This window comes from Paramormyrops kingsleyae, chromosome 1 (genome assembly GCF_048594095.1).
Source record: "Paramormyrops kingsleyae isolate MSU_618 chromosome 1, PKINGS_0.4, whole genome shotgun sequence".
NCBI lineage: Eukaryota > Metazoa > Chordata > Actinopteri > Osteoglossiformes > Mormyridae > Paramormyrops > Paramormyrops kingsleyae.
The window spans coordinates 76,662,321-76,689,457 of record NC_132797.1 but is presented as its reverse complement, the minus strand read 5'-3'; the positions used below and the strand labels follow the sequence as shown (position 1 = coordinate 76,689,457).

Genomic DNA, 27,137 nt, shown 5'->3' with positions numbered 1-27,137 from the left:
GAAAACGGGTAGGGTTGGGGCTGGAGAGGCACTGGCGCGTTCGCTGCATCACAGGAGCTGCCTTCGTGCATCGCAACTGGCCACCGCCTTCCAGCCCTTGCTAGCGCCGTTGTAGGAACCACTTGTCTTCCCGTTGGATAAATGAAGAAATCCCCGCAATAAATAGCGCCCGCTCCGCCTCGATGGACCCCAGTCTCCCCATTGCTTTGCCATGTTAATATCGTTATTTTTTAACATTCAAATATGAATCATGTATCTGATATTTGTTTCAAGTCTTCTCGCAAGCATCCTTGTGTCCTGGCTGAGTCTAATCGCGGTAGCATCAACTGGTATGTATGAACCGAAAAAAAGATCTTCTAAATACTGTCTTCATATATATATATATATATATATATATATATATATATATATATATATATATATATATATTCCGTTATTTTTCGGGGGCATCGTTTAATGTCTTGGTCTTGTTTTTGATATTATTGCGCTTTTAGAGGATATTTTGTCTAAATTATTCATCATGCACAGCTTATTTAACAGCAGGTGGGATATGGCTGGATACGACCAATTCTGCATATTTCACTGTAGTGCTGTTCAATTATATACTGTCTTTGTTTTTTTTTATAAACCTGATTTCATTCGCTTAAGCGCAGATATTAGCAAGTGATGGAGATAACAGGTTTTGACAGATAGTACTGTAGCTAACGGTAAGTCGTCGAAACGGTTTTAAACAGTGAACGAATATATGTTCTAGAATCATGAATCATAGGGTATTAAATCAGACGTCTATAGCGTTTTTAGGGCAAATTGATCTCATGAGACATAATGTAAGACGCATCAGTTTTATTGGACATGATTCTGCTTGGTTTCTCGTTGACAAGTTAAAGAGAGTTTGCTGGTAATATCAATTGTCTGCAAATATAATCTTTTCACGTTATCCTAACTGGACTTTTCTTAACGGTACCATATTTATGTGCATACATGCTATGAATATGTTTTAGGTACGTGGTCCACATGAAATGCTTGCGTACTGCAATATATTTGCGATTTGCTGAAGGATGTGCCTGGAGACTCATGCTTTCTTATCTATTCCTCCTCATTCCTCATGGTCTATATATAATTTAACAGTCTTATTTTTCTTTTCCTTACTGGTGTGCGGGTTCTCTGCAACTGTTTTGTTTGCGATTCTCCCCGCAGTTACCAGCGCAGTAGAGAATGAATTTCTGAAGGCTGCAACGTCGCCTGGCGTAAGCAGTGACAACTCAACGCGACACAGGGAAGAGCGTGAGGTCACCTATCCTTCCAGGCTCATCTATTACCTGAACGAGGATTCAGAGAGCACTTACCATGACCTGGATACTAAGACTCGGAACCAGGATGGAGAGAATCAGGTGATGTTTCACCGGCAACATATGTCCTGAGATGATAAAGGCTGACCACCAGGGCTGGACTGGGATTAAAATCAGCCCTGGACTTTGCAGTCCCCCACGATAAATTTTGCCAAGCAGGGGGCCCCTATGATGAATTATACGGGGCTGGGTAGGTGTGCCTCTTGATAAATTTTGCCAGGCAACAAAAAAACCTGATATGCCAGACAGCCAGTCCAGACCTGTTGACCACACTTTGTCTGTATGACACAGGTTTCCAGTCTGTATGACACAGGTCTCCAGTCTGTATGACACAGGTCTCCAGTCTGTGTGACACAGGTCTCCAGTCTGTGTGACACAGGTTTCCAGTCTGTATGACACAGGTCTCCAGTCTGTGTGACACAGGTCTCCAATCTGTGTGACACAGGTCTCCAGTCTGTATTGCACAGGTCTCCAGTCGGTGTGACACAGGACTCCAGTCTGTATTGAACAAGTCTCCAGTCTGTACTGCACAGGTCTCCAGTCGGTGTGACACAGGACTCCAGTCACTGTGACACAGGTCTCCAGTCTGTATGACACAGGTCTCCAGTCTGTGTGACACAGGTCTCCAGCCAGTGTGACCCAGGATTCCAGTCTTCGTGACACAGGTCTCCAGTCTGTGTGACACAGGTCTCCAGTCAGTGTGACACAGGACTCCAGTCTGTATGACACAGGATTCCAGTCGGTGTGACACAGGTCTCCAGTCTGTGTGACACAGGTCTCCAGTCTGTATTGCACAGGACTCCAGTCTGTGTGACACAGGTCTCCAGTCTGTATTGCGCAGGTCTCCAGTCTGTGTGACACAGGACTCCAGTCTGTGTGACACAGGATTCCAGTCTGTGTGACACAGGTCTCCAGTCAGTATGACACAGGTCTCCAGTCTGTGTGACACAGGTCTCCAGTCAGTATGACACAGGATTCCAGTCTGTGTGACACAGGTCTCCAGTCAGTATGACACAAGTCTCCAGTCTGTATTGCACAGGTCTCCAGTCTGTATGACACAGGATTCCAGTCTGTGTGACACAGGTCTCCAGTCTGTGTGACACAGGTCTCCAGTCTGTGTGACACAGGTCTCCAGTCTGTGTGACACAGGATTCCAGTCTGTGTGACACAGGTCTCCAGTCAGTATGACACAGGTCTCCAGTCTGTATTGCACAGGTCTCCAGTCTGTGTGACACAGATCTCCAGTCTGTATGACACAGGTCTCCAGACTGTATTACAACTCATTGAAGTGGAATCCTCGTTCATTTACCCTGATGTATTCCTATCCCACATGTCCCATTTTACTTGGTTTGTGGGAATAAGGCTGGAGCTGCCTTGGTTAGTGTGCCATGGTGAGCTGTGAGGGTTGATAGATAAAGCCCTTGCCCTCACGGCAGTACTAATCACCTGCTTCAGTGTCAGACTCTCTCATTTCCTGTCAGACTCCAGGAAACACACCCTGGGACCACCGTTCCTCATAGACTGCACTGAAATACACCACACTTAAACTCATAAAAGGGGAAGAGGTCATTATATCTTCAGATATGATGCACCCTGCACTTCGATACCCCAGTGAGTGCTGCGTTAGAGTAACGTTCATCCAGCCGATGGGCCCCGGGTGATTTCCTGGAGATATTATTGATCTGATTTTGGTTGTAGGATGCCTGATAAATGTAGCTTATGCAGCAGATCAGTGTGAGCATTATACCCATGCTGACTGGCCTCTGTGCTCTGCTTTGTGGTCCTGTGCAGCATTGCACCATCATCTAAACTCCGCTATTGCATCTGCAGGTGGTGCACCTCGCTCAAGCCAGTTTTAAGTTAGAGGCCTTTGGCTCCAGATTCATACTGGATCTCACATTGAACAAGTAAGTACTGTTTAACGTATGACACCCTCCAAAAGTACTGGGAGATTAAGTTAAATGAGTCATGCTCAAGAAATCTGGGTTTATGACCAAAATATAAATGGCAGACAAATGTAAAGAATATCCCTTTTAATTATAGGTAATTCTACAAATACCTATTTATCATTATACAACAGTAGCACAATTTGTGTCCAAGCACACATTTAGAAAGAGCATAAATATCAGGACAAATGACTTCATGGGTGTTCCTGATTGTCCAAGCATTTTATTTTTCACAATCGGTTTGGCACACGTTACAGACCTGTGCCTTGTTTTGAAACCGCGTTTGAAATCTTTGACTTGAGTCAAACATGAAACCCTAACAGTCTAGCAGAAAAAGTAGACAGCTGGGGACAGGCCAAGGACCTGTAATCAAAAGAGAAAACAAGAATATCAGTGTGTGACAGAAAAATGTGTCTATGTGTGAAGAAAAATAACCAGAATTGGTGTTAGTGAAGTTCAAAATAATTCTGAATATGTGATACAAAACCGGATTCCAAGAAAAAACAGAGGTTTTCAAAGTAGTACTACAGGGATAGCTGCAGTAATTATATAACAGTGTTATACGAATGGAGGAGACCAAAACAAACATGCATCAGAGTGATGAAAAAGGCAACAGTCGTAAGTCACTAATTCATCAGTATGGCAGAGGGAGTACTGAGTACTGAGTACTGAGTACTGAGAAACGAGGACCTTATCCCTCGTGTCACACATTAGATTGTGTCTGTCAGTCGGCAAATGTGGCAGCCGTCAGGTTGGTGAGAAGCAGGACTTTGACCCAAAATGAACTGTGCATGTAACACATCAGACAGTAGCTCATGGGACAGGAAAAGCGGAACATTTTTAGTAGCATTTTAAGCCAGTTATCCAGTCTGAATCCTATGAAGACCCAAAGTCCCACAAGTAGTGATGCAAGAGGCCACACTTTAAGCTGGCGAGGCATCGCACAAGAAGAAACAAAACGTCTGGTGATTTCACTGGGCCAGACTTGGTGCAGCTGTTGGACCATCAGATCTACAATGAATTTTTTGCTGTTTCTGCTTCTTTCAGTTAAGTTAATTGCCCCAATCTTTACGCTCACCAAAATCATGGTGGACCATCCCAATACGTCCAAACAGCTCAGTGTTCGTCGGTGTTTCCCTAAACTGCCTAAACACACAAACACATGTTTGTCCAGTGTTTAGCCTTTTGTAACATTTTCATCATGACTGTCCATGAGACAAGATGAAATTGGCTATGATGTCGACAGGCCATCTGTCTGTGGACCTTCCACGTTTCCACATCCCAAAATAGCCTAGAAGCCCAACCTTGATCTGTGCAAAGGCACTCCGTTGTACCCTTTCTCACGCAATTCACTGGTTTGTCAATTCAAGTGTCACATTAATGATCTGCGCCACTCACTTAAGCAATAACGTCTTCATTGATATAGACTTAGAAGATGTGATTGTGACTGCCTTGTCTGCGTAGATGGTGGGAAGGAGGGCGATTATTATCCCAACCAGATGAGTAGCCAAGCTCCTACAGACCCATGGGGGCATGACTGCTGCGTTTCCCTGCGCTCGTGCTGATTCTGTTCAGATGTAGCCGGGACGTTACTGTTATCCCAGGTGCAGAACAATTTCTGACTGTCAGGGGGTTTGTTTTTGAGCAGACTGGTAGTGACCCTGTTTATTATTTAAGAAGTAGATGCCATTTTAAGATGTTTTTGCTATTCTGCTCCCTCCCAATGTGCGAAAGAGAAAAACGTCTTCAGGTGAAGCAGCAGCCGGCAGGGTGGTGGCCAGAGCGACGTCCCTCCCCGTCTCTCGCTCACTTTGTCTCTGTTTTTTCATTGTTATGTGTCTGCTTCCGTTGCTTCCTATGGCACTGATGGGACAGTTGTCAGGTAATAGAGGATACAGCATATATGGCTCCTTACAGGAAAACTGGTCTTTTGGTGCTAGATGCTTGTTGGTTTTTAACAATGGGTGTCTGAGGCTTCCTGAGAAAGTTTTTTCCCCTTGTTGTTTTTTGTAGTAATGGCACATAGCAGATAGATAGATTCCTTTTTTTTTCCTGGTTGTCTGGGGAAGGTGGTCGCCATTTTTTCATTAGAAAGGTTCTATATTAATGTATAGCAACTCATGTTAGTCCTTTTTCAGTTTGTTTGTCAGATTAGGAAGGTAAGGTTATGTTTCTCTTTTGCCCGTGAAAATGCCTGTTTTTAAAGTGGCGATACAGTACTCTCTAAACTCAAACAGCACATGGATTTGAGAAGGATGCAGTTCAGAATTGTTCACAATGTACTGAAGGTGTCCCTGGCAGGTTAGATCTGATGAGGACATGGTCAGAAGCTGTATTGGGAGACCAGACCTGGGCCGATGCAGGCTTGGGGGGGGGGGGGGCTTTAAGGGGTTTACAGCAGTGGGGGCCAGGCAGGTTGTGCCTTGTGTCGCTGAACAGAATGTTGTCTGTGGCGCTGATCCACATGGTGTTCGAAGTCGCCTCACCTGAATGTGCCACTGAAATTCGGTCGCTGTGTTAATAGGAGCTCTTTATTCCAGTTTAGTCTGGCTGTAGACCCAGAAAGCTAATTTCAAGGGTCCACAGTGCAGCTTTCTGCATTGCGCCATGCCCCTGCGGACATGGATTTCATTGCAGCAGCCCCCCAAAGTCCCCCCCCCAATCACTCCCCCCTGAAACTCAGTGTGTACCCACAGTCTGCCCTGCTTTTCTATAGCAGATAGACACCATGTCTCCACTCTGCTTCCTACTGCAGTCTCTTCCTCACTTCCCTCGCTGCCCCCCACCCCAGGCACCCTCACACCCGGCCCTTCCCCCCCAAACACACTGCAGCGTTATTCTGCATTGCTGCTGCCTGCTTCCTTCTCTCTCTCTCACACACACCCCCACATACTGTACACGCACACTGCAGCGTCAAACTCAGTTTCTTCTTGCCACACCATTGGGTTAAAAATAGTCCCTCATTTCAAAGATTCGGCCCAGTTCCTTTCCCTGCTGCGCTCAGTGGGTCCTCAGTGCCCGGAGCTGCCACCATCGGCTACGTCAGGTCAGGACTGACATGTACTAACCACAGGATAAACGCCAAAAGGAACGTTATCGTCATATGATGGGTTTCCCTCAAGATAACTCCCAAAGTTTCAGGAGTCTCAGAAAGTGCTGGTTTAACCGATTTCCCCTTAGTTACTCTCTTAAACATGTCAATGATTGACAGCACATGGTCGTCAATCCCACAGTTAATTTCCTTCATTACTAGACTCATTTTCATTCTTGTTTTACACTTAAATTATCTTCTTAATTTACATGAATATGTGACACGGGGATTGGGTTGGGACAGATGCTTTATTATGGGCATGAGTATCCTCTTCCTGCGCCTTGGGGTCAAGGCAAGGGAGGGTTCAACCGAAAAGGAAACATCTGTCAAACTCGGGATCCTCTTTGCTGTGGGTGAAGCAAAATAGAACAAAACCAGTAGCACGTACAGGGATCGAGGGACAGGAATGGTGCAGTAAGTAATTGTTAGTAGAAACCCAGACTCCTCGCCTTGACCATTCATGTTATTACAATATCAGGAGGTCAGTAGATCAGAGGCTGAGGTCTGTAAAGCCAACACTAGCTATGGGTACAATGGACAGCAGCCATTTCCCCCAGTTGTTTAAAATGTTGGTGCCACAACAATAGATTATTCGGATGTAGACAACAGGTTAGGTCATATTTTCCTTTATCATTTTAATTAATCGCGGAATTCCGTCCGGGTCTCACTGATGCTCAGCTATCTGTGCATATTTCCCTAACACTGACCTACAGCCTCTGTTTTTTAGTTGTGATCATTAGGTCTGGCCAGCAAGGTCCAGTCCAATCAACCAACAGGCATCACTCAGTTATCCTTCAGGCCCTTCCATGTTGGGATCTCACCATAACTTTTTGGTGAAACATGACCAATCCTCTGAGATCTCACAATAATTTTTTTGTCAAATGAGACCAATCTGCTGGGATCTCACCATCACTTTTTGGTCAAAGGTGACCAGTCCACTGGGGTCTCACCATCACTTTTTGGTTAAACGTGACCAATCCCCTGGGATCTCACTATCACTTTTTGGTGAAACGTGACCAATCCCCTGGGATCTCACCATCACTTTTTTGTGAAACGTGACCAATCCTCTGAGATCTGACCATCACTTTTTGGTGAAACATGACCAATCACCATCACCATATCACCATCATTTTTCGGACCACTTACTGACTCACTGAACTCAAATTACAGGGGATGTAAAACAGAACTACATGTGTCTTGTGAACTGGACCGTGGTTTTGACAATAGCCCAATCCTCTGCCACGCTAGCCTGCATGACTTACCCCTCCTTCTCAAAAACAGAGAAGAGAATTACGGGTGAGGCCAAGACAAAATGGCAGAATGAACTGATTTGCCTTTTGCGCCCTCCAGTGACCTGCTATCTTCAGATTACGTGGAGATCCACTATGAAGATGGTGGCAAGCCTGTGCTGTCAAAGGTAAGACCTTCAGCCTTGCAACTGTTTGCAGCAAAGGTGGCAGGAACTGAAAAGGCCTTGTTCTTCTTCTCCCTGATTCCTGAACAGGATGGAGTTGTGGAGCTGAGCTGGTGACCGCATGTAAATGTTTTTATTGACTTATGTCACGAAGTAGCTGGCAGCCAGTATTAAAACAGTCAGTACCAGTACCTTGCCATGTTTAGTGTCTGATCCCAGTTCATTTCTAATTTTGTTCTGGGATAGTGCAAACCAAATGTATTATATTTGTGGCCTAATTAAATGAAATGGCCTAATTTCTGCAGTCTCACGAGGGCCCGACTCCAGGGCTGGTGTAAGTAATTGGTTATTTGGACAGGATATGCTTGAATACAAAGAATCATATTATTTTAGTTTATGACTGTTTGTTTCACTTGTGGTTTGCAATGCAAATGCCACTGTCAGGGTGACCATAGCTGTCCACCCTTCCGGATCTGGACTTCTGGCTCTGTCTTCATACTGCCCATCTCTCTCTCAATCCAATACAGCTGCTCTGGAAAACATCTGGAAACATCATTGTTCCAAAACCAGCATGTCGGCATGACTCACAAAGAGCCCACATTCCCGCTCTCACAGAGTTCACGCAAATGCTGTGTGTGGCTACGTGCGTAAAACTGGGCGCTCGATCTGAAGGGAGAGACGGGCAGGATTATAAATGCGAGTGCTTTAAGGGCCTGCAGAGAGCGGCTGTGATCTTTATGGTAATTTGTGTTAAATAATAATGAAGCCACACTTACGACACTACGGAAACTGCATTGGGTTTCGTCTCAGAATGGAGCGTTTCCATGACATTGCTGGTGCTCCCCGGGCTTTGATGAGAATCAGAGATGGGGCACTGATCTTGAGTCAGGAAAGGGGACGATGGTGGGGACGGCGCAGGGGGATACCAAGGCACTTATTCAGCAGGACTGTGTTTGTCCTGCCATTGCCTTCTGGGAAAGGGGGTGATGTGACAGGGAAGAGCCCCAGACCACAGCAGTGGCGCAGGGTGGGGGGAGCAAAGGGGGGTGCGACCAACCAATTTGGGTGTCCCATGCAATTAGTGGCCCAACCCTAATTGCAGCCAGGCTGTGTCATGTGACCAAAGAAGGATAAGAGATGTTGGTAGGCTTTAAGGAGAGCACACTTCAGACATTGTAAACAACATTTATCGATGGACACATCCTGAAACACTGCGTTAATTGATTGTACAGAAATATGTGTGATTCCACTGTCTCCCTGCAGGGCGGTGAGCACTGCTATTACCACGGACATGTCAGGGGGGTGAAGGACTCTCGCGTTGCCCTTTCCACCTGCAACGGGCTGCAGTGAGTCCCTTGCTCTCTTTGTGTGTTTATGGGTGTATGCTATTGAGAAGGTCTCAAAACTGAAGGTCATTTCATCACAATTAATGATTTTGTGATGTATGTGTAAGTGAGTGGTTGTGTGTGACGTGATAAACTTCCAGTCAACCATAACCTGAGAACATGAAGTTTAAAGGGGATTGTAGATTTGTGTCCTAGTAGTTGTCATTTATACCCAAATTAGGGAACAGGAACAGAATGAGACAGTTACTACAGTACAAAAGTAAAGACACCATTTTCTCGGGGGTGGGGAGGGGGATAATGCTGCAGCTGACAGCACTGTGATGCTGTTTGGCAAGAAAGAAAACTGAATGCACTTATACAAATCGCAGGGAATAAGGGGCAGGTGGAAGGAATCAGCAGAAATCAATAGAGAAATCAGTAGAGATCATCAGACACTCCTTACCAGACACTCTGTTCCAGACACTCCCTACCAGACACTCCTTACCAGACACTCTGTACCAGACACTCTGTACCAGACACTCCCTACCAGACACTCCTTACCAGACACTCTGTACCAGGCACTCCCTATCAGACACTCCTTACCAGACACTCCCTACCAGACACTCTGTACCAGACACTCCCTTCCAGATACTCTGTACCAGACACTGCTTACCAGACACTGCCTTCCAGATAGTCCCTACCAGACACTCTGTACCAGACACTCCCTTCCAGATACTCTGTACCAGACACTGCTTACCAGACACTCTGTACCAAACATTCCCAACCAGACACTGCTTACCAGACACTCCCTTCCAGACACTCCCAACCAGACACTCTGTACCAGACACTCCCTTCCAGATACTCTGTACCAGACACTGCTTACCAGACACTCTGTACCAAACACTCCCAACCAGACACTCTGTACCAGCACAGTTGTAATTTTGTGTTTTTGGATGTGTGTCATGGTGCTGTGGAAAGCTTTATTTACATTCATGTGATTTTCAAAGCCCTAAATTTCCAATGACATCCACCCTGGATGATGATGTCATCTCCCGATATCACTTTTGTGCTGTGCTCAACAGGGACACATCTGTTCTTTGTACCATCAAATTCATGCTAAAGATTCACACTCAATTTAAAGATCTTTTACTCTTCTTTTCTCTTATCTTTAATGACATCCCCTTCATTGCTTGACAGTGGAATGTTTGATGATGGAAACTATGTCTACAATATAGAACCCTTACAACAGACCCATCTCATAGTAAGTGCCATTTAATCATAGATTTATGTGTCTTGGAAAATCTCTGTGGCATAAAGAACATTCTGGATTATTTAACAGCAGCATTATTTAAATTAAACTATATGAACCATATTCTGGATTCCATGTTGTTTCTTTTACTAAATTACATGAAATGTAAATAGGTCAATACCTTAAGCATCATTGTGTAGAAGAAGTGCTTTAAGACTCTCTGCTTTTTATTGGTTTAGGAAGCTAACATACACAGGGCTGACGGCTGACTTATGACTCTGCTAGTTAGCTGTGAAAATCTTTGCCTTTTTCAACCTGAATTGACTGCTGACCTTTCACCCTCAGGATATGGCTGCCCGGCCCCACAACCTCTGCCGCACGCACACGCTGCAGTGGGCCCGCGACCCAGACAGCCTCAGTAAGTGCTGGGTCCACTCCAATGTGACCCGTCATGCCCTTATGCTGGTAATGCACTCTCCATGCGCTTAAAGACGTTCCTCTCCGCTCTCTCTCCACTGCTCTCCTCGCTCACAGAGATGTCCTGGCTGAGACGCAGGAAGAAACGTGCTGTGGGTATCTACCCAGTCTTTCCCTCCCATCTACCATGCCGGTTCACATGCTCCACCAATCCCCTATTACCTGTATTACTGTGCCCTGAAACTTACCCTCATCTTAGAAACATAAATATCACCACACATTTTGGACATATATACTACCAACATCATCTTAAACTATGATCCAGTACTGACCTGCATTCATCCAAGGACTGGCCCACAACTACCAGACCCGGACTCTCTTTCCAGCCCCCACTGTGCGCTTTGTGCTGCTGTAAGCCACCCCCATCCCATTTACATTCGTGCCCTTCTTTTCCTGAATCAGCAGTAACAGCACTGCTGTTAACCGTGTCCTTCTACCACAGTTTTATATGCTTGGCTGGTTTCCTCTCTGTGCCCTTTGCTCCAGATTGGTGATGTTTGTATGTTTTTCTGAATTGTTTCCTACAGATAGTGTCCTCGGTTACACTTCCTAAAATAAAATCATTCTATTTCCATGCATGCAAACACATTTCAGCCCCCGTATTTGTTTAATTCACAAAAGCTCAATTAGTCTTTAACAAACACACAGCCCCTACAGGGTCACACTGTCTGTCACTCTCCCTCTCTCTTGCTCAAAACTGTTGCCCCCATCGTTATATAGGCAACCTGAACCTGCCTGTCTCCTCACAGATGCCCCGCAGTGTGTTTGAGGAGATGAAGTATCTGGAGCTCATGATAGTCGCCGATCACAACATGGTGGGTGCCCCCTAGTGGTGATTCTACAAGCCTGCACTTTCATCATCTTTCAGATCATGCAGACTCCCTAAGACAGAGTTCCCAAATGTAGTTTACAGCCTGCTCAAATGCATCCTAATCAGCTGATTACCAAGTTTAGTAGATGTGTTTGAGAAGAAATGTGCAAACTGTGCTGGATTCTGGCCCTCTAGGATTGGAACTGGGGAACCCTGCCATAAGACTTATTGTAGTGGTCTGCCTTATGTAGCGGATTAAAAGCTAAATAAGAAATTAGGATGCATTTTCGTGAAGTGTCTGTATTGTTACATAAAGTGCTGCGCTTGTAAACATCCCATTTTCTCACATTATGTCATCTCCCTAAGTCATTTTTGCAGAATATTACCGAAATGAAGTAAAAACATTAGATGTTTGCTCACTTGACCTCTTTTTTCACCCTTATTGCCCCCGCTGCCACTTTGTCCCTAAACCTCGATGTGTAAATGGGGCAATGTTTGCCTAATTTAGCTTGTTTTGTGGATTAAGAACGATAATAGATTTTGATCAAAGGACCCTGACTGATGTCAGCATATTTTGAGAGGTGAGTACAAATAAACAGGAAGGCACATTTCCCCTGGCAGCCTTTATGAAACAATACACAATATTCATGTTTTTTCGAGCAGAAAATGATTTAAAATGGATAGGAAACGTTACATTTGATTAGAAAATGTTGTTAGTGTTCAGGGAAGATTTATTCAGTAAGAGTTTGCACAGTTTCAGCTATTTGTGGCTTGAATTTTACTTAACACGACAAACCTACATAACCATTTAACACCCTAACTGGTGCAGGTGTTATGCTTTTCTGCCTGAGCATGCATGTGGACCTTCTCTTCATGCAAAAAATCACAAACTAATTTATGCTTTGACCCATGTTTAAGTTAAAGCCTTTCTGAAACAGTGTGAGTTTTAGACTTATGCATTTTTATTTTCAGCTTTTCTTTTTAGTCTTTTTTTTGCTTTGAAAGAGACCGGTTGCTTTTGTTTTTTTAAGGAACCATACCCCTTTGTTGCTCAAATAAAGCAATTTGGTATACAAGCCTTTGCCCTTTTCTTTAGTGGTTTTCAGAAGTTGTTTCTAGTGACCCTGCATTCGTAAATTTGTGATCCATTTAGAGATTTGTAAACATCTTTACAAATATGGAAATATTGAATCAATATTGAATCGAATCGAATTGAATCATTAGCTTGTGAATCAGAATCTAATCGAATCGGGGCCTCTATGCCAATACCCAGCCTAAAATAAAGTCTGTTTTCTCAAAATAACCACATAATTTGGCAGTGCGGCAGCATGAGCTATGCTTTTTAAACGGACTTGCAGGTTATATACAGTTTACATTGAAATCTATGGATTGGTCTGTGTGCCTGCCACAGTGTAGATGGATCAGTGTGCAGCACAGAGCCTTTGGATCAGTGGAATAACCTCCAAGGATTCAGACAGTGTGTGTAGATTTAAATGTGGCTTTGAAGGTTTTTCGCTGATTTTATTATAGGTGTCGTGTGCAGTGAAATGACAGCATTTCCCAAGACCTGCACATCACGGTTAAACACCACACTTAATTTCAGCTTTAAATACATGGATGCACACATTAAGTCACAGAGTACTCAGCTGGTTGGTTGAAACAAAATCTTGGTCTGGATTTGTACTCTCTGAACTTGAACTCTCCACCTCTGGTTACAGTACATGTAGAAGTAGAAGCACGCATGGCATGACGGCCCCATGACACCACAGTATGTTTGTCCTTGTAATTGTTTAGAGAAAATTATCTTGATATTTCAGGAAAATGAGATTTGTTATCACGTTATTTCAAGAAAACAAGCTTTATTATCTCGAGAGAGTGAGGTGGATGATCTTGTTATCACTTGATAATTTACAGTAATAATTGCAAATATCTCCATCTCCAGCTTCTGTCACCCAACAGTTTGGAACTTCTCTTTCCTGTCGCCCCTGTCCCACTCCCATCCTGTCAAATGAAGGCAATTTGCCCTCTGAGTCATGGCACCAGCATAATTCTGTACTCACAGCTATAGCCACAGTGCAGACGTTATCTTTATTTTGTGAGTTTTGCAGTATCATTGAAATACAAGAGGAAGGGACGTAGACCCTGGAAATATCCGGCCTGTTTCTGAGGTCTTTGGGGAAAAAGATGCAGGATTGTGAGCTGCCACTTTCACCCTCATGTCTTCTTCTCTCCCCCTGTCCTATAGTATAAGAGACACAAGACCAAGCAACACACCAAGAACTTTGCCAAATCCGTGGTCAATCTGGTGGATGGTGTGAGTAGCCTGGGGAAAATGGCGGACTGCATGGGGAAAGATGTCAGTGCCTGCAAAAACGTGTGCTAGGGTTAGGGTTAGGGTTAGGATCCCATCCTGTCTGCACCTCCAAAAGGAGATGGTTAGGGTTAGGATCCCGTCCTGTCTGCACCTCCAAAAGGAGATGGTTAGGGTTAGGATCCCGTCCTGTCTGCACCTCCAAAAGGAGATGGTTAGGGTTAGGATCCCGTCCTGTCTGCACCTCCAAAAGGAGATGGTTAGGGTTAGGATCCCGTCCTGTCTGCACCTCCAAAAGGAGATGGTTAGGGTTAGGGTTATGGTTAGCCTAGGGTTAGTGTTGGACCTTCACTTAGGGTTAGGGTTAGCCTATGGTTATGGTTGGACCTCCACTTAGGGTTAGGATCCCATCTTGTCTGCACCTCCACAAGAAGGTGGTTAGGGTTAGGATCCCATCCTGTCTGTACCTCCACAAGGAGGTGGTTAGGGTTAGGATTCTGTCCTGTCTGCACCTCCACAAGGAGGTGGTTATGGTTAGGATCCCTCTCTGTAAGGAGAATGCCAGTGAGAGAGAACATTTCTGCCTCTAACTCGACCAGGAGGTGGTGACCCCTACGTGTTGTCCACATCTGGGTGAGGCCCCGAACTTGCCCTTAGGCATCCTCTGATGTTCCCTGCAGCCACATGCTTCCTGTTCTGTGCAGTAATGGTGTATGTCTAACCACGGCTCCTTGTCTTCCCCTGCCCCTCTATCCCCTGTGCTGTGTGCTTCTGTATGCATTGACTTAAACCTAGCGCCCTTTTACCATGTCCCTCCATGTTCTGCATCCACCTCTTTGCTCTGCTGGCCAATGGCCCTGTCCTTCTACTTCCAATCTCAGGTTTTCAAGGATCAACTGCACACACGAGTGGTTCTGGTCGGCATGGAGATCTGGACTGAACGGGACCAGATTCCCATAAGTGTGCGGCCCTTAGAGATGCTGCGGGACTTCGCCAAGTACCGGCAGCAGAGCATCAAGCAGTATGCAGATGTGGTGCAGCTCTTCTCGTAGGTTCCTGCCTCCCTCCTACCACCAATGTGATTCGCTTTTTCATCCTGTCATTCAACATTTCAAAGATTCATTATGAAGATTTTGGGTCAGAGTTGTGGGTTCAAGTCTGATTTGTATGATGTGCATTGTTCTACATAGAAGGCTTCAGAAAAACAAAATAAATGATACTGAATGGTTCTACTTGCTAAGTAGGCTGATATTTTTCTCTGTTGCCAACAGCAATGTGACATTTCACTACCGCAGAAGCAGCGCCGCCTACTTTGCGGGTGTATGTTCATCGAGCCGGGGAGTCGGTGTCAATGAGGTGAGTCTCCCCATCTCCACAGGTCATTGTACCCATCTGAGTCGACACAAGCATACGACATCTGCTGTTCTCCCTCCACAGTACGGCAATACATGGACAATGGCTGCCTCGCTTTTGCAAAGCCTGGCCCAGAACCTGGGCATCCAGTGGGACCCAGCCATCAAGAGAAGTATGTGCGTGCCTCATCCGTCTCCACACAGCCGCACATGTCCATCCCGCACAGCTGCACATGCACTTTGTACAAACACACAAACTGTAGAGCTCCCAAGTCACTAAGGGCACTTGTACAATACTACCCGATTTTAACAATATCTGTCTACAGTCAGTCCTGTTACACCGTGACTAATCCATTCCTGAAAAACCTCGAGTTCATTAAAATCACGTACTAAAATATTCATATCCAGTAGGAAATTTAGGGCTAGGGGAATGCTACTTCAAAACGTAGCCAAAATGCCAAACAAAATTAAATAAATTATAAAAACTAATACCAGTGGCCGATAATTATATTAATTTTAATTAAGACATAATAATAATAATAATACATTGATAAAATATATCATGAGCATCTCCAATGGGTCTTATGAGTCTCAGGAGAATTGCCTATTAACTGCATCAATCGAACATGCCGGGAGTAGTGATGGCTGAAATGACTCCATGAACCATTTGCTGTATTTTCTGACCCCACTAGATGGTGCTCTTCACTTACTTTGGGGGGTGGGGCTTTTTTGGACAGAGAGCCACATCTAGTGGGGTCAGAAAATACAGGAAATGGTTCATGAAGCATCCTTTTGCCCATCATCAGTCGGTAGTAGTGCGCCAGGGCGTGCACACGGCATAAACACAACCGGATTACGGTGTGCAGAGGGGCACTGAAGGCAACATGGCTACAGACAGTCTACGAAAAGCAAAAGTAAGTGCATTAAAAAATGTTGCTATTTTTTGTGTGTAAGTAGTGTGTCTCACTAAGACCATACTGCGTCGTACTTCGCATAGTGCTTTTCCCTCCAACTAAAAATGGCGCAAATACAATGCGATTCCATTCATTCACTTCAGACCAAATTTGCATTGTGTGGTAGCAGGACTGACATATTTATTTATGTATTTTATTTTATCAGTGAAATTAGTGTATCTTCAACCACAGTACTGTAGTTATTTTCATATTCACTCATTTATTTCCATCTCTATATGGTATGCGTATTTATTTTTGCATAGAGATTGTTGAATGTGGTGCTGTGTATTGTTTATCTTTGTTTACATTTGTGCACTGTGCAGTCTGTAATAATAAGAAATTTTCTCCATGATGGTAAAAGTATTCTGGATTCTGGTTTTGAAATACACACAGACTCATTCATCATTTCCGGAGTCCAGTTATATACATTATTGTTTGTTTGTTTATGGTTCATTTGGAATAAAAATGGACCTTTTCAGTTGCTGCAGATTTTCCTTTAATGACTTGCACATCCCTCAATGGACCTGCTAGCTAAAAGTGTTGGTCACATACTAAACTGAGTGGTCCATTGGCATGCCTGGGAGTATGCTTCTCAGTCTTCCTCTCTCCCCGGCAGAGGATTGTGGCTGTGTGGACTCCTGGGTGGGCTGCATCATGGAGGACACGGGGTAATGCTTTGCTTCTGCACACGTCCCTGGGCCGATGAACCTGTTGTACAGAAGCGGCGAGCCTTTGTGGTCACATGCTCCTTTCCACATATGCCATTCTTCCAGAGGCACTTGATGCTTCCATTCAAAATTGGGCACTTGGTCATTTACATGCACATATTTTGTTTTGCTATAATTGACCAGACTTTTTTACATAGTTAAGGAAACACAAACCAAACCTCTCAAAATTCAGAACCAGATGGCAACCGTTATTATAAAAACACAAGCTGTTTGTCCAGTGGAGATCCCCACAGTGTCTTGTCCTGGTGAGCCCATAATTGCCTTGTTCCCCAGTAAGCAGGCTGACCCCATTCTGTGTAGCACCTTCTCCTGCTGCTCTGATGCTCTTTCTCCTCTTTCCTCACTAAGCATCCAGCACCCGCGTAGGTTCTCCAAGTGCAGCATTTCCGATTACAAGGAGTTCCTGCTGAAGGGGCGCGGCTCTTGCCTTTTCAACCGACCCAACAAGGTGAGCCTGGCCACCACGCCTTAGCTCCATATCGACGCCCGCCCGCCACACCCTTCACTCCGTGCTGCCGCCCGACCGCCACACCCAGTATTTCCCCTACCATTATATTAGGGGGGCGCTCTGCCCCCTAATGTCACCTCTCGCCCCCCCCTTGAAGGTCAAGTTAATTTTATTTTCTATATAGTGCCACATCACAACAGAAGTCATTTAAAGTTACCTTTCCTATAGAATATGTCCATACATTGTCCTTTTATTAAACACACTAAATAGCTTTATGTTATTATTTTTATTTACATAACAGCTTGTCTACGCTTTCCCCTACAGCTTTTTGAGGCTACGGAGTGCGGCAATGGCTACGTGGAGGTGGGGGAGGAATGCGACTGTGGCCTGCGGGTGGTGAGTTCCTGCATGTGTGGTGATCTGTTTCTGCGGGCGCCTGCCTCACTTGATGACGATGCATCTTCACATATGTCTCCTGTGCCATGTGCATGCGTGTCGCAGGACTGCTACAGGCAGTGCTGTAAGAAGTGCTCCCTCGCCAACGGCGCCCACTGCAGCGACGGGCGATGCTGCAACAATACCTGCCTGGTAAGCATACACTCTCCATGTAAGTGTGGGGGGGCAGAAACATGCCCATGTAAATTCTGAAGAAGAATCATGTAATAACCAGGTGCACTTTTTCTTGCCCCTGACCCACCCCACGCAGTTCTTCCCACGAGGAAACACTTGCCGCTACGAGGTTAATGACTGTGACATCTCCGAAACATGTACTGGGGACTCTGGCCAGGTGGGTTGATCCAGATGGGGTGCCTTCGGCCCATGTCATACTGTCAGATGAAATAATGTCACCGTGGGGGTGACATGACAGCTGATGGCAGTTTCTCATCGTCCTCTTCACCTCAGTGCCCCCCCAACCTTCACAAGCAGGATGGCTATGCCTGCCACCTCAACCAGGTGAGATGGAGGACAAGAGTGGGGGGAGCGGGGTGATGTTGTACAAGGGATAATAGAACATGAGCCTGTGGCTGTTTCAGGGACGTTGCTATGGTGGTGAATGCAAGAACCGCGAGAGCCAGTGCAGATACGTATGGGGCCCAAGTGAGTAGAGAAAGCAGCCCTGCCTAGCCCAGTGTTTTCCAACCTGGTCCTCAGGGACCCACATACAGGGAGCTGGGAGGGAGCACAATCATGGATTGTATGCAGGTCTCCCAGGACCGGATTGGGTAACACTGGCCTAAAGGATGGAGGAGCCGGCCGGACCAGGGTCTAGAGGCCAAAGTCTTTGGATCAGGGTCTTTAGAATGTCCTCCAGTTGCTTCCTGTCTTGGTGATTCTATGTCTAAATCATTTAACCGCTGCATCACATCCCCGGGCCAGATGCTGGGGCATCGGAGAAGTTCTGCTACGAGAAGCTCAACACTGAGGGTACCGAGAAGGGCAACTGTGGGAAGGATAGAGAGAAGTGGATCCCGTGCAGCAAACAGTGAGTCTGATGCGAGTGTACAGCCATCAGGTTCCAGCAGCACAGGTTTCCATAGGACACAGCATGTTCTTATGGCACAGTGTAGATGCAGGACAGCTTCAGCACAGCACAGCACACATCGGCTTCCTTATTATCCTTATTATCTAGCAGTTAGCTCCAGCTCTAGGTCATTCGAGTGTGCAGGAGGTATGGTAGTGCACTCCAGACATGGCAGCCCGGTCCAGCTCTAGTCTACTCAAGGAGAGAGGCTGAGATGATTGTCTCTCTCATTTTCCTCCCATGCAGCGATGTGTTTTGTGGATACCTCCTCTGCACCAACATTGGCCGGACCCCTCGCATTGGCCAGATGAAGGGCGACATCACACCCACCTCCTTCAACCACCAGGCCAGGCTGATTGACTGCAGGTCAGGAGGCGCGAGCACTCGCAGCTGCAGTGCACCGTGGAGCTGACCCTGGGCCTGGGCTTCATGTCCCTCTCCCCTGGCAGTGGTGGGCACGTCCTTCTGGATGACGAGACAGACCTGGGATATGTAGAGGATGGCACACCGTGTGGGCCCTCTATGATGTGCCTTGACCGCAAGTGTCTGCCCATCCAGTCCCTCAACATGACTGCCTGCCCCAGTGGCCCCAACGGTCAGGTGTGCTCCGCCCACGGGGTAAGTATGACTGCTCCACCAATCAGGTTACCTGAATTCTTCCCCACCCACAGGGTGAGTATCAACATCCAAAACCAGGATGGTCCCAGTGCATTTTATGCAACAATCAGTTACCTTGATGTATATCTGCACCTGACTCCTCCCTTTTAACCCTCCACCCTCTGCACAAGCAGGTGTGCAGTAATGAGGCGGCATGCTCCTGTGATGTCACCTGGGCCGGGACGGACTGCAGCATGTCAGATCCCCCGAAGGAGCCCCCACCTAAGGAGGACGAAGGACCCAAGGGTTTGTCACCTTTGTTCACACCTGGACCAGAGTGCCCTGACTCTGGGACTTCATCTGGAGCCACTGAGACACTGTCATTAGTTCATTTGGTTAAGTGACTTAAAGGCGGGGAATAGATTTTGGACACAGAGTGTCTCTGGACTGACCTGCCTTCCTTTCTGTATGCTGAGGTTTGCTACTCCCTGGTCCTGGAGCTCTGCAGGGTCCCCGACTCTCCCTCAAAGCCAGGTCATGTATATTTAACCTGCATTGATAGGTGAACATGATTGGGCTCTTCAGAACGCATTAAATAAAACAATACAGAGAGACATTCATAACAATAATAAATCCAGAATCAGATTACAGTGTTTAGTTATTTACCATTCCGATGCTTAACACCTAATTTTTTATGATATAACAAATTTAAGGGAAATGAGAACTGAAAAGTAAATTTCCATAACTCATTCAGTCCATTTGTTGTTGCTCTTGAGATGAGACCACTGCTGACCCAAAGTCAGGCTTCCTCATTGTATGTTACAGTGTTGGAAACCAAACCTTACTCAGTCCTCGTGTAATCCAACAAAGAACAAAACTCTTTTTCACAGAAATGTTCTCGAAAACGTATCTCGAACTATGGACTGAGTCTTGGAAATTGGCTTTTGAGCTTCATAAGAAGGAAACATCTGGAACAGTTTTCGTAGTACATAACTGAAATAATGAACATGTCCATCATTATAAAAAGAATAATAGGTCATATCTTCACCATTACAGATATTCCTTTATTAAAAATTTAAACAAAAGGAAAAACAAGAAAGAATTCAATGTAATGTTGTGACTTTTCCAATGAAGTAGAGGGTGCCAACCAGTGGTGGACAGGGTTCCACTAATCCGTTAACCGCTACTTAGTGAAGCTAACTTTTTCATTAGTGGATTAGCATTTCTGCTAACTTTCAAAAAAGTTAGCAGACCGGTTCGTTTCCACTAAATTTAGTTCTGCTAACTGTAAATCCGCTAACATTTTTTCACAGGTAAAGTGAATAAATTTTAATGGTCAAAAACATTTGTAAATACTAAAATCATGCATATTTGTTCTTGTCTGTTGTGAGCGTGTCTGCAACAGTCTGTCTGGTACACACATAAACACAAGACGTGATTGGCCGATATCTTGTTGGATTTAAGGTAGTTTGGACTAAATGTAAGTCAATGAAGATAAAGTCCATTTAAACTGAGGTACCCTGAACTAAGTGGAGAACAGGGGCCTGTATCACGAAGCTGGATTTCTTGCTCAGCTGGGTAATATGTCAGAATTAAGGGTAACGCTTTACATTAAGTGCGCTTTCATAATGCATTCATCATTAAATAATGAGAAGAAATACTGCTTCATGACACATGCCCTCAGTTTTCTGGGCTCTGATTAACAGAGCTATAGACCAATAAAGAGCTGAGACCCTCATTCCTAGTTCCGAGTAAACAGTGCCATGTTTGTAGCTTCACTGAGGTCAGAATGTCAGCATGAGCCAGCTACAAAATAGGACTCTGACAAAAACGCTTATATCATGCAAATGGAATATCATAGAATGAAAATTTCAATGCAGATGTATTCCAGAGACTCCACAGAATCCAGTGCTACCCAATTGGGTAAGTCCTACAAATACCCTGGAAATCTCTCTACCCTGAAAGCTGGGATTTTAGTGTTAAACCGTTTAAAATTTGAGCTCTCTATGTATGTTTTTAAGGGTTTCAGAGCAAAAAACCAAACCAAAACCGAATTCATACAATATAAGCTAGCAGTTATCATTAGCTTCTGCTGATTTTTTTAGTGGTTCATCGGTTTAGCATTATCGAAACTTTGGCGTTAACGGATTAGCGGTTATCGAAGCTAACTTTTCGGCTAGCTGTGCCCACCACTGGTGTCAGGAAAAGCCACTCAGAATTTGCTCCCAGGTCCAGGGATTAGCTAACCCTGACCAAAGTCGATGGTCACCCTGGAGCTACCGTGAGCTCATGCAGCATGAATGCCATGTAAGGAGAGACGCTCACATTTAGCAAACCCAGTATAACAGTATGTGGTATCCTAAGTCGACGTTTTATTCCACAGTGTCACCCATACTTATGACTGGTTTTTACTCCACATGCTTGTAGGATTCTTTTGAGTGGGGGTCCGTCACCTGGGAATGTGTACTCCTGAGAAAGGCTTTGCTGGGTGGGAGGGTAGAACATGTCATTGATAGTCACTAAAGGAAGAGAAAGTCCGACTCCATGCGCAGTTTGCCTCCAGTCAGCTGGTGATGATGCTCTGTTTTGAATGACCCCTTTTCCCTCTGTGCAGTGAGCATGGCCACTAACAGGCTGATAGGGGCAGTAGCAGGGACCATTCTGGCCCTGGGGGTGATTTTTGGAGGCACAGGGTGGGGAATAGAGTAAGCATCTTTCTCCCTTTCACAGTTCTCCCTTCCATAGTGGTTGCCTCCATGTGGGGTTGGGTTTGGGTGGGTGCGGGGTGGGGTGGGGGGGTGACATCACTCAGCTTGAGCCCTGTGTGTGTGTCCCGGTGACTTTGTCTCGTGGGGTGATTGTGCCGACGTCATGTGATTGAACGTGTCAGTGCTGTGTGATGGATTGATGGATTGATTTACCTCCCCCATTGTTGTTCTTACTACGACTTCTATCTGTTGTTATGACCATTGTGGTTGTTATTATTAGCACCATGCCATGCAGTGTTTAACCCTCTCCTTTCTGGGCCATGTGGGGCATGTACACGAAACGCAGGGAAAGCAGGTTAACCTGAGGTGACCCTTCGCTGCGCTGGGCATCGTGGCCTTGAACTGGTTGCCTCTCGCTGGTTGGGTGTTACCGCCCTGGGCCGTTTGCCCAAACACCGTAGAACATGTAAAACATCAGCACTGGACTGGCTGACTTTTTCTTGGTTGAGCGTGAAGACCTTGGACTGGTTGTCCCTTGCATAGGGCATCAGTATTGAACTAGTTGACCCTCACCATGTAGAACATCAGCGGTTGACTGGTACTCCCTCCCTTCATTGAGTTGGGCACCAGTACTCTGGACAGATCGACCTTGACTGTGTAGGAAATCATTGCCTTGGACTGACTGCCCCTTCTTTGTAAGACACCAGTCAGCCATGTAGGTTCCATGTGGATATGGGGGGGGGGGAATATCTTTGGATCCACCCCCTCATATGCATGTAATTTGTCAGGGACATGCCATAATCCCCCCATCCGCGCTAAATCGACACCTATGACCTAACAGCAGGACCAGTTCATTGTGTAGGACATTAATATTCATCATAAAATGCAACTGCAATAGGGCCACAGTTATAATTTACATCACAAAGGCTTTAGACTAGGAGCAATAAACCAGTCTCTGAATTCAGTCTCTTCATTATTATTTCATGTATCCATCACTTGTTTTCCACACTGAGTATTTGTGTACCATCTTTCATTTGACAAGAATGTCCATGTCTCCTATGAACATCAGGGTCTCATGTGTTTCTCCCCACAACCCTTCACAGGTCCTAGCGCCACCAATCTTATTATAGGCTCCATTGCGGGGGCCATCCTCGTGGCGGCCATTGTGCTGGGGGGGACAGGATGGGGCTTTAAGTAAGCAACACGATGCATGTCTTCTCTTCCATGAGTCTGGCATCTCTTCTGCTTACAGACACCAGGGTCTGAGCTTCTGCTACAGAAATCCAAGGTTCGAGCAATAAGCAGATCAGAGACTTGTTACCTCACAGGACAGATGAGGGAAGGCCTGTTTTTACATGTGGGCATCCTAGGCAAAAATTAATATTGTTTCTGAAACACAACCCTACTTACACACCAAGTCAACAGCACAGGAACCATGAGCTGGGTAGACCGTGGAAATGAAGGAGACATGCAGAAGGAGCTAAGGAGCTTCAGCGTGAAAAGAGTAAAGCCTATAAGTCTGTAGCAGAACCCCAAACCAACGGGCCCAGCCCAGCTCAAAGCTTGACGCGCATGTGCCTGAAAAACAGTTGACCCATCTGGATGGGAGACATGAACACCTGCAAGAAGAATGGAGTTACTCCGAATTCACATGCTACACACTGTTTGCCAACAAACGACATGCAGGTTGTCATGCTTAGCCACCTTCGTGATGCTTGTATGGGCTGGGGTCACTGGTTCTTTTGTCAGTTTTGGGACCCTCGCCCACTGAGCTCATGTGGGCACCTATAGCCCTGTTACGGCACACGCATCAGTGCCCAGGGCCTACTGTTAGGGTGATCTGCTGGATGTTAGGGGAAGGATGGCCTGACGGGGCTCAGTGAAAGATGCATTAGCCAAGAGTAGGTGTGGTACAGGAAGTGGAAATGGGACAAGTCTTTTAATAAAATATCTTAGGCACACCTGCCTTGATTCTAAAGGAGGTTTTGAAGAGACTCGTCCAGAGAAAAGAAAGAGCATTAGATATGAGTAAAGTGCAGGAGACACTGGAGAAACTGGAAGAATTGCGGTCGGATAAGAGGCAGGGTGACGTCAAACATATGGATGGTCTTCTGCCTGAGCAGTGGCAGCTCCTGTCTACTCTCTGTCGCTTTGTGTGCTCAGAGAGAAGCAGTCATTCCACCCTCAGCGTCCTCGCCCATCTGTGGGAGGGAGATACGTGCACATCGTCTGTCCCCATCCGTCTTAGAGCACGCGCTCTTGCACACATGGCCTGGACACCCCTGTGTTAGCACCAACCATGGCTTATAGCGTAGAAGGATTGGCTAGGATGGAGAGCTTATCAAGACTGGTAGCTCTGAGGGATTTCAGCACCCACCTAGAGCATGCGGGTCGAAATGGCATCTTGGTGGGGGGGGGGGGGGGGGGGGTCATTTGCATGCTGACTGGACCGAGCTGGGACAGAACGAGGCGGGTCAGTGCATTGCAGAAAGGCTGGGCTTGCCCCTAGGAACCCCCCCCCCCCCCCATCCCGGCTGACATGCTCCGCCACCATCCAATCGCCGCTGATTTCTTTTTTAATCCGATATCGCCAGAGGGTGAGGGTTCATGCGGAGTGGCGAGAGAAGCCATACCCACACTTGGCTGGCTGCAGCCTTTATGCCATGGCTGACCACACCTCCATGAACGACCAGGCTCCGCCCCTTATGCAGAGCTGGACCCCCCGGATTGGCCCACCAGCTACCATTGCTGCCTGCCTCACAGACCTGGTACAGACACGGTGTGCTGCACTGCATGCCCCCGTCCTCAGCGATAGCGGTGTCCTGTGCTCGCCTGCTATTGGACCAGAACTGCGATAGCGATGGCAGATGCTTGCCTGCTATTGGATCAGATGCATGACAGACTGCTGGATGCCCCACAGGAAGCCACAGTACGGGGAGGTTGTGCCAAACCCCTTGGTGTCGTTGTGCCTATTGTACCGTAACGTCCACTTGCCCTTCCTTTCTATACACTGTTTCCTGTTTTGTGTAGTTTTATTTCTCTTTATTGGTAATATTTGTTTGATCCAGTGTGTTTTCTGTATAGAGTTGCATCCACATAGAGAAATGCTGTTTGTATCTGATGTCAAAAGAGAAGCAGCTCCACAGATTAGTACCTCACCTGCTCGCCAGCACTACCGAAACAAAATGGAACCAAGTGACGCTTTCACGGAGTAGCGGCAGCTAGCAGATTAGCCTTTAGCACAGACCATCGAGCATGTCCATATATTCCTATAGATTATTGTGTAAGAGTGCAAGAAATGGCAAAAGGAGACCAAGAAAAAGGGCAGCCCAGGCAAATTTGAGTGGCAAGCCAGCTGGAGCAGGGCGGCAGGCTCCATGTGCCTGGGTGGTGCTGGGAGGGGGCGAAGGCTCCAATCTGTGACATGCTGCTTGAGGTTGAGTGCTCGGATTGGCCCTGATTCCTCTCCTCTGTCTCCCCCTGTTCTCTTCTGCAATGGCAAGAAATGTCAAGAAGAGAAGGTACGACCCCAATGCCAGTGCCATCTAAGGGGAGACGGGGGACAGCCGTCACCCGGAAGCCTTTTCCCTGGTTTCGTTTTTCACCTACAGAAGGACCTATTGCAGCTCTATTTTGGCATTAGTTTTACTTGAAGAAAAATACACACAGGGGGCAAATACAGCAGCACCCTTTCAGCTGAATAGAAATGCAGGCTTTAAGCGCCCCCCACCCCATGCCCCCCCGGCCCTGCACATTTTTTACTGAACCCAGTTTTCAGTGTGAAAGATTTCTTCTTTTGGAAACACCAGTGCAGACACTTGGATGGGGCAGGGAGGAGCATGGCATTAGCATCCAGGTGATATGCAGCCAATGTCCCTTCCTGTGCAGAACAGCCCCGCCCTCCTCCTGGCATGACGAGCCCTCGCTGAAGGATCCCGCATGGCTGCGAGAGCTTTGGATGCAAACAAAAGCAAACTTATGTCAGAAAAGAAGGAAAAGCCACCAAGTGGGCAGAAGAGCTGAAGTGTCTGTTTGCCTGGCTGGGACACAGGAACCATGTCGACAACATAGAACTATAGACAAGACTGTGCATAGAGTAGCCAAAACTCACTAAATTTTAACATATCATTTGACACTGACATTAAATGCTTTTTAAAAATTTTAGCATGTTATATAATGGGTGCCTTGGGCTGTGTTTATGAAAAAGAAAAAAAAAAAGGCTATTGTGAGTTTGGATAAATTATCATATATTGCCTACAATCACATTCAGGAACTGAGGTCAGAAATCTAGTATGTGGGAGGGGGTTGAAGAATATACCCCAGATCAGGTCAAATCCCTATGTCATGTCGAACCCAAGGACAGTTTCATGGGATTATACTTTGTCACTGGAATCCCAGGGTATATCCCCTCCAAAAGAAGCCAAAGAAGTAAAGGAGTAGATACATGGGCACCCCCCCCCCCACCTGGGAGTCAATAAAGGCTGTCATGCACACCCCCACATAGCAGGTTTTTGTATTCAAACAGTTGGCAGAGAAACTCCTCCACACCTGGGGCAAGTGATTAAATGTATGCTCAACGTTGGCCTAGCATAATAGGAACCAAGGTCACTATCCATCCATCCATTTTCTGAAACCGCTTGTCCTATTCAGGGTTGTGGGGGGTCCGGAGCCCATCCAAGAAACTACAGGTGCACGGCAGGGAACAACCCAGGATGGGGCGCCAACCCATCGCAGGGCACACTCACACACCATGCACACACACATGCAAGGCAAGGAACAACCCAGGAGGGGGCGCCAACCCATCGCAGGGCACACACACACCATGCACACACACGCATAACTATGGGCAATTTGAA

The 27,137-nt window shown here is 46.2% G+C and overlaps 1 protein-coding gene across 7 annotated transcripts; it reads left to right on the top strand.

Moving 5' to 3' along the window:
* On the top strand, positions 1-26,780 carry LOC111859686 (disintegrin and metalloproteinase domain-containing protein 23-like). Of its 7 annotated transcripts, XM_023842620.2 has the most exons (27): positions 1-329; positions 1,198-1,391; positions 3,180-3,256; positions 7,737-7,803; positions 9,064-9,146; positions 10,323-10,386; positions 10,720-10,792; positions 10,909-10,943; positions 11,601-11,666; positions 13,908-13,976; positions 14,855-15,021; positions 15,245-15,329; positions 15,411-15,498; positions 16,895-16,946; positions 17,355-17,454; positions 17,779-17,850; positions 17,956-18,042; positions 18,161-18,241; positions 18,358-18,408; positions 18,489-18,552; positions 18,832-18,937; positions 19,223-19,342; positions 19,426-19,594; positions 19,768-19,879; positions 22,188-22,278; positions 23,385-23,475; positions 25,785-25,820. In XM_023842620.2, the coding sequence occupies exons 1-26, from the start codon at positions 251-253 to the stop codon at positions 23,389-23,391; spliced, it is 2,259 nt and encodes a 752-aa protein (XP_023698388.1). In that variant the 5' UTR covers positions 1-250; the 3' UTR covers positions 23,392-23,475; positions 25,785-25,820. The 7 variants fall into 7 exon arrangements, with proteins under 7 accessions (XP_023698388.1, XP_023698385.1, XP_023698386.1 ...); XM_023842617.2 differs by lacking the exon at positions 22,188-22,278 and having other exon boundaries at positions 25,785-26,780; XM_023842618.2 differs by lacking the exon at positions 23,385-23,475 and having other exon boundaries at positions 25,785-26,780.
* Positions 26,781-27,137: the final 357 nt, after the last annotated feature.

Coding starts and splice junctions, on each gene's coding strand:
- LOC111859686 (XM_072699931.1), top strand. CDS start 251: ATGTATCTGATATTTGTTTCAAGTCTTCTCGCAAGCATCCTTGTGTCC. Junction 3,257..7,736: donor CTGGATCTCACATTGAACAA/GTAAGTACTGTT, acceptor TGCGCCCTCCAG/TGACCTGCTATCTTCAGATT. Junction 23,476..25,784: donor GGGACAGGATGGGGCTTTAA/GTAAGCAACACG, acceptor TGCAATGGCAAG/AAATGTCAAGAAGAGAAGGT.